Source organism: Pygocentrus nattereri, chromosome 27 (assembly GCF_015220715.1).
Source record: "Pygocentrus nattereri isolate fPygNat1 chromosome 27, fPygNat1.pri, whole genome shotgun sequence".
NCBI lineage: Eukaryota > Metazoa > Chordata > Actinopteri > Characiformes > Serrasalmidae > Pygocentrus > Pygocentrus nattereri.
The window spans coordinates 17,473,280-17,491,767 of NC_051237.1; the positions used below are offsets into that span (position 1 = coordinate 17,473,280).

Below are 18,488 nucleotides of genomic sequence, written 5' to 3' on the forward strand. Positions count from 1 at the left end.
TATTATACACTGACCAGGCGCTTAATCAAGTACACATACCTTTTTATCAACACTCACTGTTCATTTTAGCAGTTCCATTATCATAGAGGTTCAATTAGTAGAATCTGTTTCTCTGCACACGTTGTTAGCTCCCTTTCACCCTTGTCCTTCAACAGTCAGGACCCCACCAGACCACCACAGAGCAGGTATTATTTGGATGGTGGATCAATCTCAGCACTGCAGTGATACTGGTGAAGGCACATTTAGTGTGTGTTGCACTGGTACAGGTGGATTCCACACAGTGCTGTCACTGCAGTGCTGAGAAATATCTACCACTCAAATAATACCTGCCTTGTTTTGGTCCTATAGAGGTCCTGAAAAAATGGTCTTTTGGTTTACTCCTCCTACTAATCAATGCAATCTCTAAATGTGTGTGTGTTTTTTTTTAAATGCAATGACATAGATATTTGTCACAAATGTGTAGGAATATCCTTTAGACTCCACTCACTTTTTTACTGATCTGATTGAAAAATGCTTTTTATATCAAAAAGAAGTTGTTAAAGGTTTTAATTCTGTCTGAATTTGGGTGTGCACTTCAGAAACTGCGAGATTGCCTCTGTCAACAGCAGAGATTGGCACAGCATTATAGATACTGAAATTCTGTCGGCAGAATTTCGACAAATTCAATATGTGATATTTTAACCAACAAAAGAGACCTTTGCCTCACAGCCTCTGGGGCACATGGTTAAATAAGTTAAAGATTTTCCTTTGAATTGTAGATGCAGGCAACATGGAATTTACAGGTACAATGTCTTGCAAAAGTATTAAATCCCTTAAAAAGTTTTGTCTGCATTATAAATGTAGCTTTGATATTTGATGCTGCCCTTGAGTGAAGGGGTACCATTAATGAATGAAAAGCCACATCGAATCACGTTTGGAGTTTGCCAGAATGACCAAGCTAAAATATGGGATGAGGCTTTGTGATCACATCAGACAAAAATTGAACTTTTTGGCTAACATTTAAAATGTGACCTATGGCACAAAATCTAACTCTGCTCATTCCTCAACAAACACTATCCCAGCAATAAAGAATGGGGAGACGACATCATGTTGTGGGGATGCTTTTCCTCAGCAAGGACTGGGCAACTTTCTAAAATTGAAGGATGGATAGATGGAGATACTACAAGGCTGCTTCAGTCTGATGAAAAATAAATCTTGGGAGAAACTTCACTTTTTAGCAAGACAATGACCACAAGCAAGGCCAAAGCAACACAGGAGTAGGTGAACAACAAAAAAGGTGAATGTTCGACAGTGGCCAAGTCAAATTGCTGTTGATTCAACCAAGTTTTAGTTTGAAGTGATTTAGGCAAGAAGCATTTTCAGTAATTTGCTTTTTTTTTTTTTTTTTTAAAGATCTGTTGACAAATAACGAATTTTGACGTGACTTTGAAAATCTACTTTACTCCAAACAATGTTGGAGATGTTTATTATTTTGAACCCTCAAAGTTTACCTGTATACGGTCAGTGTAGTGATCAAGTAGTAGCACTCCTGAGCTGGTCACTTTCTTGGTCTCCACCATTGTCTTTAGGTCTGCTAGCAAACTCATGTGCTTTGACATGTCTGTTGCCAGCACCTTAGAAGCAAACAAGAAGTGATAGACCAGAGGTAAGAGTAAAGACAAGCTATTTTAATATTAATGGATCAAACCACTGTCCACTGGCAGGTAGGCATGGCAAATCGGGTCTCACCATGTCAATGACCAGCTTGCGGAGGCTCTGTCGCTGCCTCTTGGTCAGGTTCTGAAAGATGTCACAGTTCTCCTCATGGAGCAGTTTGAAGCCTACCGCCAAATGGTGGTTCTCCAGAACAGACTCGTCATTGTACATCAGAGCCAGCTCAGAATCTGCGATGGGCAGCACATAAAAGTCAGATCAAAGATCAAGCTGTCACGGAACTGCCCCCAGAGCAAGTTGTGGCAAATCTATGCACATATTGTAATGGGTATTCCATAAACACTTACTGGTATTGATGAGGAACTGGTTGGAAACCCCTGGATGGTCCACATCATGGATGGCAGCAGCAAACAATGCGGCTAGTATTTCCAGGTCAGTGAAGACAGCCTGGTAAAGAGATCCAATAGAGAAGTAAAAAGTGCTCACAGCATAACATGAGTCATGTCACCAATAAAATTGAAGGATTTGTGTAACTTGTATGAAAAGCCGGGGGTTCAGTTTAACAGCATGAGAACCTCTACTCACATCCAGTGCCGGTGTGGACAGCAGCACATGCGTTGACTGTGTAACATCAGCTGCATGCAAGCTGTTGTGGTAAGCCACATTGGCGTGGTAGTGATCCTCTAGCGTCATCACATAGGTAATGAATGTGTCCATAGGGATACGAAATGTCTTGAAGAGATCCCTTTCCTTAGAACAGACAATCAAAATGAACATATTGTTGCTGGTTTCCTGCATAAAATAAGACTTGCGTCATAGAATTCCTGTTCTAGCTCCAACGCCTGGCTGTGCCCCAGTTCTGCTCTGGCACCTCCCTACCTTTATGACTTACACCTTTCAAGCTCTGGTTCTTAGATCCCGTCTTTACTGTTTTTCTAGTTTAGCTTACATACCTGGAAGATGGCAAACATTATGCAGCTCAGAGGTCTGTTATTGGAAAACTCAGCCACGCGGAAGATATTAAGGCCCCACTTATTCAAGTCATTTAGTTCCTACAAAAAAAGATAGCATACAGAAAATGCTTAAGCATAACTCAATACGATGGCACATCACAACTCAAAGAAGCAGTGGAAGAGTGTGGGTACCCTGGCCAGTGCATCCTCTTGCTCAGTCTTGATGCCGAACCTTGGCAGGGCAGCACTGGTCAGGCTGGAACTATGCGTCAGCTTCTTCACGCCGCTGATATGGCACATGGGCTTCTCACGCTCCCGCAGCGTTGGAGATGGGATCTCCACTTCGTTCTGCTTGTCTGAGGAACACACAGGAGGAACACAGGCCTTCAAAACTCAGAGATTTTAATCTGAAGTGCTGAAGAAGTTCCAAGGCAATGTTTCAAACATGTTCCAGCACGTGCCATCTTGGCTGCTAGTTGAGATGCTGGAGCTCAATGAAGCCATATATAGCAGCAGGACTGGGCAAGAAGTAGGGGGACAGTTAAAGCACACTCACTCACCTAGGAAGGTAGTTGAGATGTACTCAGACACCTGGTTCCCTGAACGGCTCATCTCAGACAGATGAGACAGCTCCCTGTTCAGCATTCTCTTAAACTGGAGGACAGAGGGAGAAAATGGAAGAAATGAGATAGATGTTTCTATTAATTAAACTACTAATGCTGTTTTTGTCAGAATTTATTAGTGATTTCAAATGTTTTTGAAACCATACTGTGAATTTCAGTTTCAGTATTATAGGTCTCTCCTCATTCAAAGAAGTAACTAGCAAAGATACTTTCTCTAGGTTGACAAAGCACTTCTTGTAAGTCGCTCCGGATAAGAGCGTCTGCTAAATGCTTGTAAATGTAAATATAAGTAGCATGACTGGAGATAACTGACTGGGGGTGTAGTCAACATGGCAGTAGAGTGGACAGTGGATAGAGATTAGAAGAAGCTGGTGTTCTTCATATTCAGATTTCTCATTTCACCTTAAACTATATAGCAGTTACATTCAGGTGCATCTGAGTGCTGCACTATTAAGGTATTGGAATTTCAAATAATAAGCTAACATCAGTCTTGGTTAACATCAGCACAATGGTTCGAATCTGGCTAACACACTGCCTGTGGTCTACAGAGTTCAGTACTTTTTTGCCATTTCCGTAGCAATTTTCATGCATGTCTCACAAGAAGATGAACAGCAATGGTGAGAACTCCAAAAAACCAAGGCGGTACCAATAAGACAAGAATGAAAAAGCTTCTTAAGGAGGATGAGGACATGTCTCAGCAGTTGGGCAGTAAGAAAAACTTACTTTAATTTACTTACCTAGCATTAGTAGCATATTGACTGTCATTATCATATCACAGTTAGGATAAAAGCTTTGTCCACATTTTATTTTGCCACTAGCTAGCCACATTGGTTATCTTACTGTAGCATGTAAAGAATAAATTGTAGTAAGAAATTAAATGTAAAATCTGTAGATTTTAGAATAAGTTCTTTCATATGAAGGCAATGCTCTTTGTGTGTGTGTATAAAACTTGATGGTCTGCATCATGTAACTCCTAGCCTGAAAAGCCCCACTCTGGCCCTGACACCAACAAACCTGCCAATTAGCAGTTGAGTTGAACCCCACTGATGTTTCAGTACAATGATCTCCTATATCAGAGTCATAAATCTTATCCAGTGTAGTGGAATGTTTAAATCCCAACATAGCACTTCATATAGCCAATCAACTGTTTAGCTATATGGGACCATTTGATTAAACAAAGAGAATCAGGTGTGGTTCTGCTGGATTGGAATGGAAACCTGGTTTGCCCTTCTGTGGAAATAATTGGTGTCCCCTGTCCTACACTGTTAGAAAAATAGAGTAAATTCTAGTCCCCCAAGGAATAAACAATGTAAATGTACCATTAGTGGTACAACAATTTCCTTAGGGTTATTGTTATGAAGGTACACAATTGTTTTTGCAAATTTAAAGTAATTTAAAGTAGAATAATAAAATAATATAATAAAAATACTGGAGTCCAGACGGGGTATTTGGAGTCAAATCAATGCAATATGCTACTGTTGTGTTTCCTGACTAAAAGCACTGAAGACATTCCCTTAAGGGGACCACCCCAATGACACAGTTTGTACCCAAAAAGGTATCCTTTTTTTCTGAGAATGTACAGGAACACCCCCAAAAATATGCGTTGTACCTGTGTAATATATGATATTGATATACTATCAACATGTAATCAATCATGCTATTACACCCATTAAGAGTTTATTAGTTTATAGACATCAGAATAATTATACTGGATCACTGATCTAAAATGTATTTCTTACATGAATTTCTCTGCCACCACCGAGTTTAAGCACAACACAGCACAACTGCTACAAACAAAAAAGTAACTTAACATAGTCATTTCGGACATTCGGACCTTTGCAGTGAGCAGGGATGTGTTTCATCTCTGCATCAAATCTGGTAAGCATTAACATGTAAATGTATAAGACACATAAGCCCAAAGCATATTAGTATATTTTAACCTGACATTGCATTAACATCAGTTATCAACTGATTAAGCAGTAATGCTCTGTACTCTTCTCTGTCAAATGTATATTTTAATGGCTTTCAAGGCATATACTATCTAAAAGATGCTCAATTAAATGTGGTCTTATCTATGTCATCATAGGGTCAAAACATGTATTCTTAATTAAACTTTAATTAAGTCAAGGCCAGTCAAGCAGATCTGAGTGGAATGTTTAGATCCTTCTGCCATTCAAATCACTGCAATGAGGCAGAGGCAAAGGGAGGTCTTTGTGATATTAAGCGGCTCATGGAAATTGCCACTTAAAAGCGCTTATAAAACACAAAATTACTGCCCAGGCTAGGTGAAAGTATGTGAACGCAGCAGAAAAGACGTAACGTGAGCACACACGCTCGCCTTGAGGTTCGGACGAGACCCCGACTCTGTCCCACCGACTGGTCCTTCACACATTACAATCTCCATGGCAACCTACAGGTTTCCTTAGCAACTGCCTCCTCGCAGTCCCTCCTGCGGCATGATGGGAGCGAGGTGACTGGTTGGGTGACAGTCGGAGAGAGTAGGCAGGTGCGTGTCTCTGACCTCCCCCAAGGTCATCATTCTGTGTATCTCTCTTTCCCTCTCTCTCTCCCTCTCTTCCCTGCTCTGTCACTCTCCCTGTCTCACTCTTAGCTTGCTCACAACCACGCTCTTACATTCATTATTTCTGTCCTCTCTCCCTACATCGTCGCATCACTGCGCAAAAGCTGCTTCATGCCCAGCTTTCTCCCCTCTCTCTCTCTCTCTCTCTCTCTCTCTTCTCTTCCTTTCCTTTTTTCTGCCAATCATGTCTTTTAGTATCGCAACATCCACAGATCATGACGCCACACCAAATCAGGCTGCAAGCTCTGCTGGAATTAGATGTCTTATGATGAGACAGGCTCAGAAACAGGTAAAAAGAAAGCACGCCTGAACCTAAATGTAAAAATCAGACTGATTACACAAACACAGCAGGACAACTTTAGCCAGACAAAATGCTGAGACGAAATCCAATCAGCACTACTGACACACTGACTGTGGACTGCACAGTTTGACCGCACAGTCCACGTTTATCATTTATCAAGCATCAGCAGAGTTCTTACTGCTGATAAACGATCTGCCCTCTTTTGACCACATAAATGTGATCAATAGAATATGAAAGCAATGATCAGCACTCGTATTATGAGACACTTGATCACTGTAGGCTTATGTGTCATAATGCTGTCATGAAACTGCTCATTCAGACCCACACTGCAAGCAAGAATTCCTCCACCAAATTCACAGGCCTGTACATACTGTCCCAAAGCTCTGTTTGCATGATGCTGAGTCATAACTACAACACTCGCATTCTGCTAACTGTTTTTAGCATGCATCCTCAAGAGGGCCAGGCTGGTACAAGAGCAAAAAGACCTGAAATATCTGTCCAAATTACTAAGAAATTTGTGTTACTAGGAGACCAGGCTACTATCTACTGCTGTTCAGTAGTACTCAATGAATTTATGAGGACTGTAAAAATGCCTTATGGAGAAAAAGTACTAATAACTAATAACCATCTCAATCATCTTTCAGTTCAGAATATAATGGAGCAAATATTTGCCGAAAAGTTGAAGACATTGTTTTGCCAAGTTTATCATTCAGATCATCCATACCACCTGATGCCTGCTGTGATTAAGTATAAGAAGAGAAAAAGTTATTTTAAGACAAAGCTAGATATAGATAGCTAAGGGCAAGCTCAAGGGAGACTGAGTTCTAAACATCCAACACAGAGAGTCAACTTGTGTGCATGGACTAGTGCTTCTCTTCTCTTTGTATCCCTGAATACAGTACATGTTCATACATTGGTGTAGGTTGAGTATGGAGATTATTCTAGTGCCAGGAGGAGAATGAGGGAGGGATGAAGAGAAGGGTGGAGAGAGGTATAGGAAGAGTAGGTATGGAGGGGAGAGATATGAGGTGCCAAAGCCACCAGCCAACAAAGCTTCATCATTCTCTTATTCCTTGCCTCAAAACTTCCCTGTTCTAGATCTCAATGCAAGAATCCACAATCACAATATTCCCCTGTCCTTCTTTAGTTCCCAAGTAATGACTCTGGCTGGTAAATCCAGCCAAATAAATAAAGCTTATTCTGGTGTAGTATACAAAAATAGCTAGGCTAGCCATTTACAAACTCTCTAGTTTGTGCTGTTAAGAATGTATTATTTTACCTCTCTGAATCGCAAGTAAAAAAAAAGGCACATAGCCACCTAGTGTATTATCATGTAGTTCAAGCCTTTGCCGCTAATACCAAAGTAAAGAACAGAACAGCTTAATCATTTTATCGTCAGTACATCAAAATTGTTTATTTGATATTGGATAAATGTTTGATTCTGTTAAGTATTGTTATCGTTTCATTCTCCAGGCTTTACTCCCACCCCTACCTGGTCCCACCATCCAATAAGCCATGGTTTGGAACATGTCTCGCAGAACAGGTCCACCAGGGGGGTCCTACGCTCAGCGGCTTGCCCTCCTCCATCAAGCACGCCACCAGCAGCAGCGGCCCCTAGCTCCAGCTCTGCCCCTCCCCTCCCCTGAAGGCTGCTGTAGCTGGAGGAAGTGGGCAGCCTGTAGGTCCCGGAGGCAGATGAATGACGACGAGGAGAGACAGTCGGCTCAAGGGCCTCCGCCACACCCATCCTGAGTGAGACAGCAGACGGTGCAGGCCGCTGGCACAGGCAGGAGGCACGGTAGTGCAGCGGAGTGGCCGGAGTGGGACGAGAACCCCAGTGGCATGCAGGCGCAGTCAGGGCGTGGGCGCTGAGGCCGCAACCGGACCGGCCAGGCCGCTCCAGAGCGGCGACGGCTTTGGCCCGGCAAGGGGCGGCAACAGGCTGGTAGGGCTGCAACTAACGTTTTTTCTAGAATCAGTTAATCTATGTACTATTGTTCTATAATGACTTCTCACACTGTTATGACTCCTTCACTTCCTCTTCCTTTGCCGCCGCCATCATTCAAAGTTCTGGCTGGCTGGCTGGCAGTTTCTTCTTTTGTGGTGCAATAAAACAACAGAAGCCATATCGACCCCAGCACTTCCTGTAGGGTATTGCAATTTGTCTGAATGACCACACTTATCATATAAACTCTGTACGGCATCATAGAGCATTTTTCTGTAGTCTACATCATTGATGATTTTGTCAGCTAATTGTTGCAGCCCTAGAGTCCAACAGCAGGTACTTGCTCAGGGCATCTCTATTTCTATCATGCAGACTTCAGGTTCCAGACCAGGCTGTCAGGATGAGCGCAGAGGGCGGTCCTGCAAACGGCTCGCCATGAGCCGCCTGGAACCACAGGCCAAGGGGCTACATCTTGTCCCGATGGAGGAGGAGTATGACTGACCCAAATCCAGCAGGAAGGGAGAGAAGAGGACAGCCAAAGATGGAGAACTCGGGTGAGAGACACGGGATCGTCTGAAGGGCACAGAGAGAGGAGACAGTGGGGAGGAAGGAGGACAGAGACAGCGTAGCGAAAGATGTAGAACACAAAGGTGACAGAAACTAGGAACAAGCAGATGAGACAGAACGAGCGAGCAAGAGTCTGAGATGATGGGGTAAAATCGAAGAAAACAACACAGCCAGATGGATGCTAACAGGGACACAGAACACAGAGGAAAAAGCAGCAGATGCAAATGGAGGAAAGGAGGATACAGAAAGAGAGCAGGGGGCCTAATCTAAGCGCTCCAATATCCCAGCCAGGCAGAGGTCTGGAAAAACAGCCTGTCTTTCGCACGCTCTCTGTGGGTCTGCTGCCCCTCCCCCACCCTGGAGCTCCAAGCCGGGCCCAACGAGCGTTCCCAGTGTGTGTGCAGCGATCCCACTCCAGTAAGGAGCCCTAGCTGCAGCCCCCAGCGCGTCCAGCACTGCTGTATCCAGCCCCCAAATGTCTCGAATCCACCCACGGAGGCGTCTGGCTACAGCGATCAGGCGCTGCCTTGCTTCGCCGCCTTGTGCTCCGTCTCCCCAGATGATGTAGACAGCTCTCACAAGCTAATCAGCCTCTTCTGGCGGGAGGCGCGTGCCTGAGCGTGCATGTGTGTGTGAGTGTGTGTTTGTGGTGGGGGGGGGCGTTGTGGGTTTGTGAGTGCGCGCACACTGAGTGCGCATGTGCTGCAGAGGGCATGTCAGTGTGTGGGAAAAAAGGGGAGGTGAATGAGTATGTATGATTGTGTGTTGAGAAAGCAGAAGGAGCTTGTATAGGATGCCACACACACACACACACACACACACACACACAAAAACACACACTGTAATCAGTTTATCAATATGCAAGTTCTTTCTTCCTCCCTCACAAACATAGGCACACTCCTTATTTCAATGTCCTCCTTCGGTTTCAGTACCCAACCTACAACAAGCAAGGTGAAAGTGAAGAACAGGACTAAATGTTACAAAATATCCATCTCCACTCAAAACAGGAAAACATTCCTGTCTCTTTAAGGGAGGAAGGTATTGAAGAGCGGAACCGATTTTTCATTGGCCAATGAGAAAACCACATGCCTTGTGGTCTCAGCAGATAGCCAATGGTTACACAGGAAGGGCAGAGCCTGCTGCAGTTCGATAGCAACCAAGGTTAAAGCACACACATCAGCATCAGGACCCAAGAGCTCCCCCCTCCTGTACCTCCTCCCCACCCAGAAACCTGCTCCCTGCATCACTTTTCTCTCTCCCTCATCTCTGTATCCCTCCCTCTCCCTCTCTCTCTCCCTCTCTCTCTCTCTCTCTCTCTCTCTCTCTCTCTCTCCCCAACCCTCTTCTAAAACCAGAGCAGCGTGTATGACAAGGCTGCCAGGCATGCGCACAAGTGCTATTTAGGCTGCATATAGACAGACTGTGAAATATACATTGGAACAAGGGCTGTACTTTTTTAGACCTCACCCTATAATCATTTCCTCTCGCTGACAAGGATCAACATGCTTGCAGTCAAAAAAGCAGGCCAAATACAGACAGCAACACAGACACACCAGATGTAACAATCTGTGGTAAAGAGCTTCCAATAGTCAGCGCTCACTGAAAACCATCCATAATATCTGCTTGATCCAAAGGATCTAAGCCCTAAAATACATTCCAAGATCTTGAGGCGTGCAGCGATTTCCACAAGGTTCTGCAGCAGTTCATTACTAAATGACATACTTGTAGAATCTAGGTCTACAGGAAATATGGAACTATGTTTATGTTGTATCAAAGGCAGCAACAGATGCAGCATGAGTGTTATCTGTATGGAGATTCTGGCTTGGGTCAAACTTGGACCGGCTTCACTTTCTGCAGTATAGTCTCATTCAAACTTCTTCATAATGTAGTTGGACCTAATGAGCAGGAACCTTGCTAATTAAATTATATAATACCATGGGGACGCAACCACCATTACCAACAACAAATGGCAATAAAAGTAATGCAGGTCTCCCGACTATCCTGAAACCCAGCCAAGAAAGATTAGGTTTATGTCCTCATACATGACGATAACAGACTGGAACTGTGCCCTGGTCTGGAAAGGGACTGTGAGAATTGAAGTCTGGTGGTGTTGCAAAAGAAGGTGAAGGCTCACCTTGTTGGAGGCCATCTCGCTGACCGAGCGGTGCGTCTGGATGGTCTCCAGCTGGTCTAAACACCAGTCTAGCTCCTCCAGGGTCTCCCGTGCCAGCTGCTGGTATGTTTCCTCTGTACAGGAGGCAAGAGGAGACATGGCTGTGAGCAAAACCTTAACACAACATGTTAGCACAGTTTGCTCTCATAATCCTCCCAACTACAGGGTTTTATTCAGTCATTCAAAAGAATTATTAGTAACTATTATTAACTGTTTTATAACAATTATGAAACTAACATAAGCATGGGCTCACATATGGCTCCCTTATAGTTTAAAGGGGTGGAGGTTGCTTCAGTGGATTTGACCTGTGAAAGTTTTTGGTCTATATGAAGTGTTGGACAGGACAGCTAAACCTCTGAAATGAAATGTCTAGTTTATTTTACATGTTTTATATGACCTTTTAATCAGTCGTCCCAAAATATGAAAACAGTTGTGTTGAAGTTTGAAATTTGTCCATGCAGTTTGATTGGCTTGAAAGCAAAAAGAGAAAATAACACTGATCAGTACTCACAGTCTTGTAAATTTTAGTAATCAGACCCCGTAGGAGGTCTTGTTGAAGGCGCACTTTTAAAGCTTCACATGGGTGATCAAATGCCTCATGAATAATGGATTCTTTCTAACAAGAATAGATAATCACGCTTTCTACTACTGAGAAATAGCAAGAAATGCTGTCTCCTCTATTGATGTTCAGTTGAAGTTATGATATTTATATAAAGAGGCATTAAAAATCAAGCATCAAAGGAGAATTTGTGCCAAAGATATAAACTGCCAGCCGAATATATTCCTGCCATGCTATCTTCATATCTTTTACTGGCCAAACTGCAATTATGAGCTCACTTTATTAATGGTTTTTGAAGTTTGAAATGTTAAAAAGCTATTTCTTTATCTATTGTTTCAGAATTGCCTAGTGCTGTGACATGGGGAATGTGACATAATGCTTATGAAATATCCCAATAGATTTAGTACATCTATAGTTTGTGGAGACCCAGTCCTGATGCAGCGCAGCTCAAAAGCCTGGGTATATACAGTGTTGAATCAGTTGTTCAGGGGGATTGACAGTAACCAGATGATTTGAACCAGTAGGGAAAACAGTAAACAGTACAGGGCTGATGATTCCCAGAGTTGGGATTAAGAGTCACTCGTCTACTGTCTATTCATTTATTTCAATTCACGAGAGAGTGGAGGAAGTATTTGAGTTGTATCAAAGTGGGTGAAATTCCAAAATGCATGATTTTACCCATAACAAACCTTTCTTTCTTATTCTAAGATGAACACAAATTAGCTTATTCTGACTGAATGATGTCGTTTCTCTCGAAAACATAAAGGTAACAAATTACTTACATCCCTAAGTGTTGCATGATAATGCTTGATGCCCTCAAGGGTACATCTCGGTGCCTTTAGCCAGGGAACATAGTTTTACCATAGTCCATTTAAATCGTTTAAACTCCACATGCCCCATGCTTTTTATTTAATTGTTTTAAAACATTAGCTCATAAAAAGGTACAAATGTGTGTTTTTGGCAAAACTGGCAAAAACATGTTTAAGGTACACAATTGGACCTTAAAACCACTGTTGGACCTTTGAGGGTACATTTACATTGTTTGTATCTTGATGAATGAAACATGTACCTGCAAAGTACCATTATTATTTACTGTATAACATGAATTATTAACTATTAATCATACCACTCCTGCTGAAAAAAGACCACTAGAGGATTCAAACCTGATGGTTTTGGTTCCTAAGGAGAATTGGTCTACTGACCCTCAAAGAAAACAGTAAATGCATTTCGAATCAGTCACAGGTCACCAAAGAATTACACCGTTATATAAAGATAAAATGAAAAAACTGGAGATGAGACAAGGTGTGCGGGGTCAATACAACTTAGAAAACTTGCTTTTCAATAGATTCTGATACATTTATGTTCCCTGACTAAAGGTACTGAGATGTACTCTTGAAGGTGCCACCGCAGTGACAAGAGGGCTCCTTGTTTTCTTCCTGTGTAGGACCCTTCACATAGTAAAAACAATCCATCAGCAAAAGCCAAAAACAGTACAGAACCAACATGAACCAACAGAAACATTTAATGGTTGCTAGGACTTTATTCTCCTTCAGCCTGGGCAGAAAAACAAACACCTCGAGTGAATGTTAGCCAACTAGCGAGCAAGCTACTTATGTTAGCTAGTTAGCTAAAGTGTTGGTCTGGCAGCTCACAATTACATTAGAATTACAATTACATTGAATAAAATAAGGTAGAGTTGTGGTTACCGAATTCTCCAGCGATGTTAACTAGTGTTCTAGTTACTAAAATGGTTAAGATTGGGGTTAAGAATAAACCAGGTTAGCAGTCTTACACACACAGAAAGGGTTGTGTTTACTATCCGACTTGGCATAATTATGTAGCTACAGCACTTGACTTCTCTGAAATAATTTGCGCTAAACTTTTACCAAATGTTAATATTAATTAGTTGTTAGTCACAACACTTCAGCTAGCTAGCTAACCTAGGCAGCTTGTTGTGCAGGTGCAAGGTCCAGCTGAGGCTTTGCCAAGCCTTTAGCCTGGACTGTGCGGCTGCAGGTACGTGCCACCCTATGTTGTACACGTGGGATTTTGCTTAGATGCTGATAATGTTTACAGTTATCACGTTCATCTTCTCAGAGTAAGAGTGCTGATCAACTGAAGGTGTGATTACATAAATAGAAGCAACTAATGTTGATATAAAACACTTACTTTTTGACGTGTACCACAGAGTGGGGTCATGCCAGTGTTCTTAAATGTCTATGTTCCCCAGGCCCTTTATTTTTTAATGGCAATTTCTAGGAAATAGCCCTAAATTTCCAGGGTCCTATGTTCCCTCAACGGGAGTTTCATGGGAGATTGATTTATATTCCCATTAAATATGTTTCATCAGTGCAATTCCTCAACATGAAAGTATATGAATAAACAGATCTTCTGATTTTATATGTTCAGTAAACAGAATCTGACTTTGTGTTTATGTACATGCTGCTTGGATTTAGATTCCCTTACTAAAACATACTCTGATCAAACACTTCGGTGGGCAAGAACTGTACTAACAATGAAATCTTTGAAATCTTTGGACATATCCTCAATGATATCATCTAACCTTCATTTCATTAGTGTTTTTAACATGCCTTCGTCAACTTGCCGTCATCATTCAAAAGGTTCATGTGCTCTACACTCCGACTTCTCAAAAAATGGTTTGTAATAGAAAGTCTGCTGAACTAGATAATAAGCTCACTGAGCCTAGCCTTCTATGGCTTTGGTCCAAAGAACCCTTTTCAACGCCTTTAGTATTCAAAACTTCTCCTATCTAAGGGTCTTCCCCATTAAGAGTCTAATGGGAGTTTGTTGTTAATCTGATGCTCTTTACAACACACAGGTGAATTAATGAAACTAATATGAGGCCATGCTTAAACAGGACTAAGTCATTTTGAGCCTAAAAGAAAAGCCCTGAAACACTTCCTTCCTAATGCCTTTCAGCAACTGAATTGTCTAGTAGTACAACATCAGGACAAGGGGCTTTTGATGACCCACCCGAGAGACATCATCAGTCATGTTTTCAGGTGTTTTGAACATAAAAAATCAAATGTTATAGTTTGAAGTATTGTGTATTTTAAAGTACACTCTTAAAATATAGGTGCCGAAAAGGGGTCTTTGCATGATGCCTTAGTAGAACCTCTTTAGGTTCCCTTTGTTAGCAAGCCATTTTTATAAACTACATGTACGTGTGAGGGACCTAGAAAGAAGCTTTAAAAAATACTTTACATTATTTGAAGCTTCTTTAAACCTTTGAAAAGTTCTTCATAACCACAAATCACTTTTTTAAACGTGGCATTTTAGGGGCAGTGGTTCTTAAAATAGTCTTCAGAGCCCCCAAATGATACACATTTTTGCTCTACCCACATGTATTGTAAGTTAGGTTGGAACAAGAATGTGGACCATCTGGGGGCCCAGAGAACTGGTGTGAGAACCTCTGCTTTAGGGAACCTAAAGGTGTTCTTCTGTAGCATCACTCAGAGAACCTTTTTTGTGGTTTAAGAGTGTATTTTATTATTCTTATAAACAGCTTTGTCTGAAATTTGCACATATGGAAAGATATGGGTCCAGGTTGCAATGTCTTCTGGGCGCTTGGGGGGTCACAATGTCTACAACGCAAACATAGCCATTCTATCTATTGTCCAAAATGACCAGTGAACATATCGTTGTTGTCCAAAGAAAACCATGTATCTCCATTTTTCTCGATTTTTAGTTTTCTACATCATTGTCATTACACTGGGCATAAATTTCATGATGCACGGACCAACAGAAATTCTCTAAAATCACTTGGAACAAAAGTGATTTTTGCCCCTTCCTGAAAAATTACTATTTTGGATATACTTGTTTTTCATTGGACATATTTTCATTTTGATATATAACGTGAATAATGGCAAAGTAGTGGTAAATCTGGAAAAAAAAAGTTTATTTGATTATATTTTGCCTTACAATAACCTGCCTGTACCACTCTGCCATTTATGGATTAAAATCGTATGACAATATAGATGATTTATGATCATCAAATAGTGTCTCAGACATCAGAGAACATATTTGCATTTCAGGTAATCACTTCCAGTGGCGTAGCTTTCCTAGGCCTCATATGCTTAAGACGTCTGGCTCCAGTCATCCCCACTGTGAACTGTTCTGACTTGGTAAGTTTCTCTAGAACAGAGTATCAAACCTTTCTGAATGACTCTGCTTACACCCTGACCTTTTAATTATGCAAACAAATGAGAAAATCTGTGGAATTAACCTTTAAAGCTTGGGATTTCTCCAAGGGGAAAATTATCAGGGCAGGTTAGCATGGGCACTATTTAAACGGAGAACCTTCATGACAGTTATAGACAAACTCCAACCCAAACAGGCACACACTTCTGGACAAATGTATTCTATACTCATCGAGGCAAAGGGGGTACCCTTGAAAAAAAGACTCCCAGTGTCGTTGACACCAAATTATTTGTATTTAATTTTCATCATAGGGGGCTAGCCATTGGGAGCTGTTCTTGGCCTGATTAAAGAGTCTGGTAGGCCTCCAGCCCCTGGCGCCCATATGGTTCCATCGCGTCCGGTGATATAATGCGTTTTGTACTGGCAGCAGTGCCTACAACAGGAAGCGTGGTGCAAGTAGATGTGAGAGACAGTGTGTGGGAAGAGCGCTAGTGAGTGTGGGAGAGAGAAAGAGAAAGAGAAAGAGAGAGAGAGAGAGAGAGAGAGAGAGAGGGAGAGGGAGAGGGAGAGAGATGCTCACTGGTGACTAAGTTTTATTACAGTAAACATACCAGAGAGCGTTGCTGGGGGAACGGTGGGTTGGCTTGTCACTGGCGACCTCCTGTGGACAAAAAGAGAAGCACAGTCAGTGGAAGCACTGGAGGGCACCCTCTGCTGGCATCTTCATCTCAGTGGGAGGAAGAGGGCTACATTTGTTGTAAGCCAAGGAATTGTTCAGCCGATAGACGCTCACAGAGAACATGTCTCTTTCAAATGATATTAATGTAATTTATTTTTTATAAAGACACTACCATTGTCTTATCTGTGTAGCAGCTGTATGATTCATTCTCAGATATTAGAGCAAGGCAGCAAAAATATACAAAGTTCTTTACTGAATGAAAATGAAAATCCTACTGGGGGAATAAAGAAGTCATGGTAACCAGCATAACTCATGGCAATTATGTGTTCTGTGAGTTAACACTGGTGTGTTTTTTGCAGTAGATGAAAGCAAATGAGGGGAGAGTAAAATGATACTGAAAATTCAAAGTGGATGTCTCCCTGCTCGACTTAATCTTCCTTGACAAAATATCTCAGAATGGCCTACTTTCCATAAAACAAAAGAAATGCAGGCCTGCCTTTATGAATAAGACACGTTTCTGCAAAACTCTCAGCATATCGTCAGGGTACAAAATGTGCCCTTATGAAAGATGCATTAAATGAGATGCAAAAGCTGTGCTCCCTGCTTGTGTAGAGAACCTAGTGTACATCAGTGCCTCAGTACCAGTTTGGATTTGGCAACGGGGAGAGTGATACTGACTTGTTGGTGGGAGTCGTGACATTGGCGAGAATGGTGAAGTTGCTTCTGACAGTTCGGAGACTGGCCAACACCTACCGGAGAGGAGAAGAGGAGGGGGGGTTAAGAAGACAGAGAGAGCAGGACATCAACTTTAGCCGTCTTTAGCAGAATTCATTATGCAGTTCGATGCAGATGGTGCTTACCTGAGCAAAAGGGGTGACTATGAGATCCTCTGCATGACTGGAGAGAGAGAGAGAGAGAGAGAGAGAGAGAGAGTCAGAATAATGGTGAAGAAAGAACTGCTCCATAACAACACAGAGAAAACCTGTTATCCTGTGTGCTTTGGAAACAATTACACAGTGCTTCAACTTCATCCCACTGCAAGCAATAGAAGAAAGCCATCTGTGCTTGAAATAAAAAGACTTAGTGCCACATCAAAACATGCCCTTTTTATCACCATAATCCAGAGGCAGCAGTGGCCACAGTCACTGTGCAGGGAGGGAGGGGGCACCTCCAGAGAAGCGACAGGATTGAAGTTAAAAGGCGTAACGAGAGATTGAAATGATGTGCACATCGCAAGTACTTTTTCCCTGGAAAAGAAAAACTTGCCTTAAAAAAACTGAAGGTACACAGTTGGACTTCAAAACCACTGTTGTATCTTTGAGGGTACATTTACATTGTTTTTACCTTGATGAACGAGAAATGTACCCGTACAGCGCCTCGTTTTCTGACAGTGCATCACCAGTGGTGAAGAGTAATGCAGTACCAATCATAGCCTGCCTTTCACTAAACCCTACCCTAACTACTGATTGTCAAATCCCAACCGAGCAACAAGGCCTGCGTGACGTTGTGCGTGGATATTTTTAAATGGCATAGCTGATTTACAGTTTGGATGGGGATTTTTTTATTACACTGATAACAGAAAAGAAGATGTGTGGAATTCAGATTAACAGTGCGAAGGAATGCATTACTACACTGAACTTGTCAGAAAAGCGCACAGAACAGGTGCATCTGCATGAAGGTATGTGGCTATCTTTGCTAACTGCAGCACTGTGAAACTGAACATCCTCCTACTCCTCAATATCCAGTTCCCTGATGCCTATAAACATACTTGCCTTCCCTCTTCTTCTTTTATGTTTATGTTCTCTTCATGGTGTTTAATGAGGCCGCTCTTCTTCTGACTGTGATTTGTGTATTTTATCCTTTTCTTTATCCTTTCGGCTCTATTGGGCTGCTGGATGTAGCCTTCAGATGCATTCTGGACATAATGGAGGTACTGATCCAAGAATGACTGAGAATTTAACTGGCTATACTGTCGACCTTTGTAAACTCCATAGCTAAAACGGTGCACTTAGATGCTGTGCGGCTACAATTTGGGGTCAAAGTCATGCCAAATGGCTGTAACACTGCATTGCTTGTGCAGGTTAAGGCTTTGTAGCGGTGCTGTTTGTGTCGTCTCTTTCTCTGTTGTGTTGAGTGTGAGTTTACTGATCAAGAGCTGTGTGATGACCTGGACTATTGGTCCTCACCAGCATGTATCAGTAACAGAAGCAGTACTGAGTCTTTCTGAAATATTTTAAGGTACAGTGTTTCTGTTTATTATCATTTGTAATAAGCAGAAAAATTTGCCTATTTT

General features: G+C 42.1%; 1 protein-coding gene across 4 annotated transcripts in view; it reads right to left on the minus strand.

The window, feature by feature from the left end:
- Positions 1-18,488, minus strand: part of pde4a (phosphodiesterase 4A, cAMP-specific) — an 81,294-nt gene that overhangs the window by 6,649 nt on the left and 56,157 nt on the right. For 3 of the 4 annotated variants that reach the window (XR_005129747.1, XM_017724152.2, XM_017724153.2), the window contains exons 3-13: positions 17,056-17,092; positions 16,874-16,944; positions 16,128-16,177; positions 10,758-10,870; positions 3,167-3,260; positions 2,799-2,962; positions 2,607-2,705; positions 2,239-2,403; positions 2,001-2,100; positions 1,729-1,883; positions 1,491-1,613 (exon numbers count right to left, since the gene is read on the minus strand). Coding sequence is in view for 3 of the 4 variants with exons in the window: in XM_017724152.2 (XP_017579641.1) it covers positions 1,491-1,613; positions 1,729-1,883; positions 2,001-2,100; positions 2,239-2,403; positions 2,607-2,705; positions 2,799-2,962; positions 3,167-3,260; positions 10,758-10,870; positions 16,128-16,177; positions 16,874-16,944; positions 17,056-17,092 (1,171 nt within the window). In the remaining variant the exon portion in view is untranslated. Of the gene's footprint in view, positions 1-1,490; positions 1,614-1,728; positions 1,884-2,000; positions 2,101-2,238; positions 2,404-2,606; positions 2,706-2,798; positions 2,963-3,166; positions 3,261-7,603; positions 9,293-10,757; positions 10,871-16,127; positions 16,178-16,873; positions 16,945-17,055; positions 17,093-18,488 lie in introns of those variants that run through there. The other variant, XM_037535279.1, reaches the window with a different exon arrangement.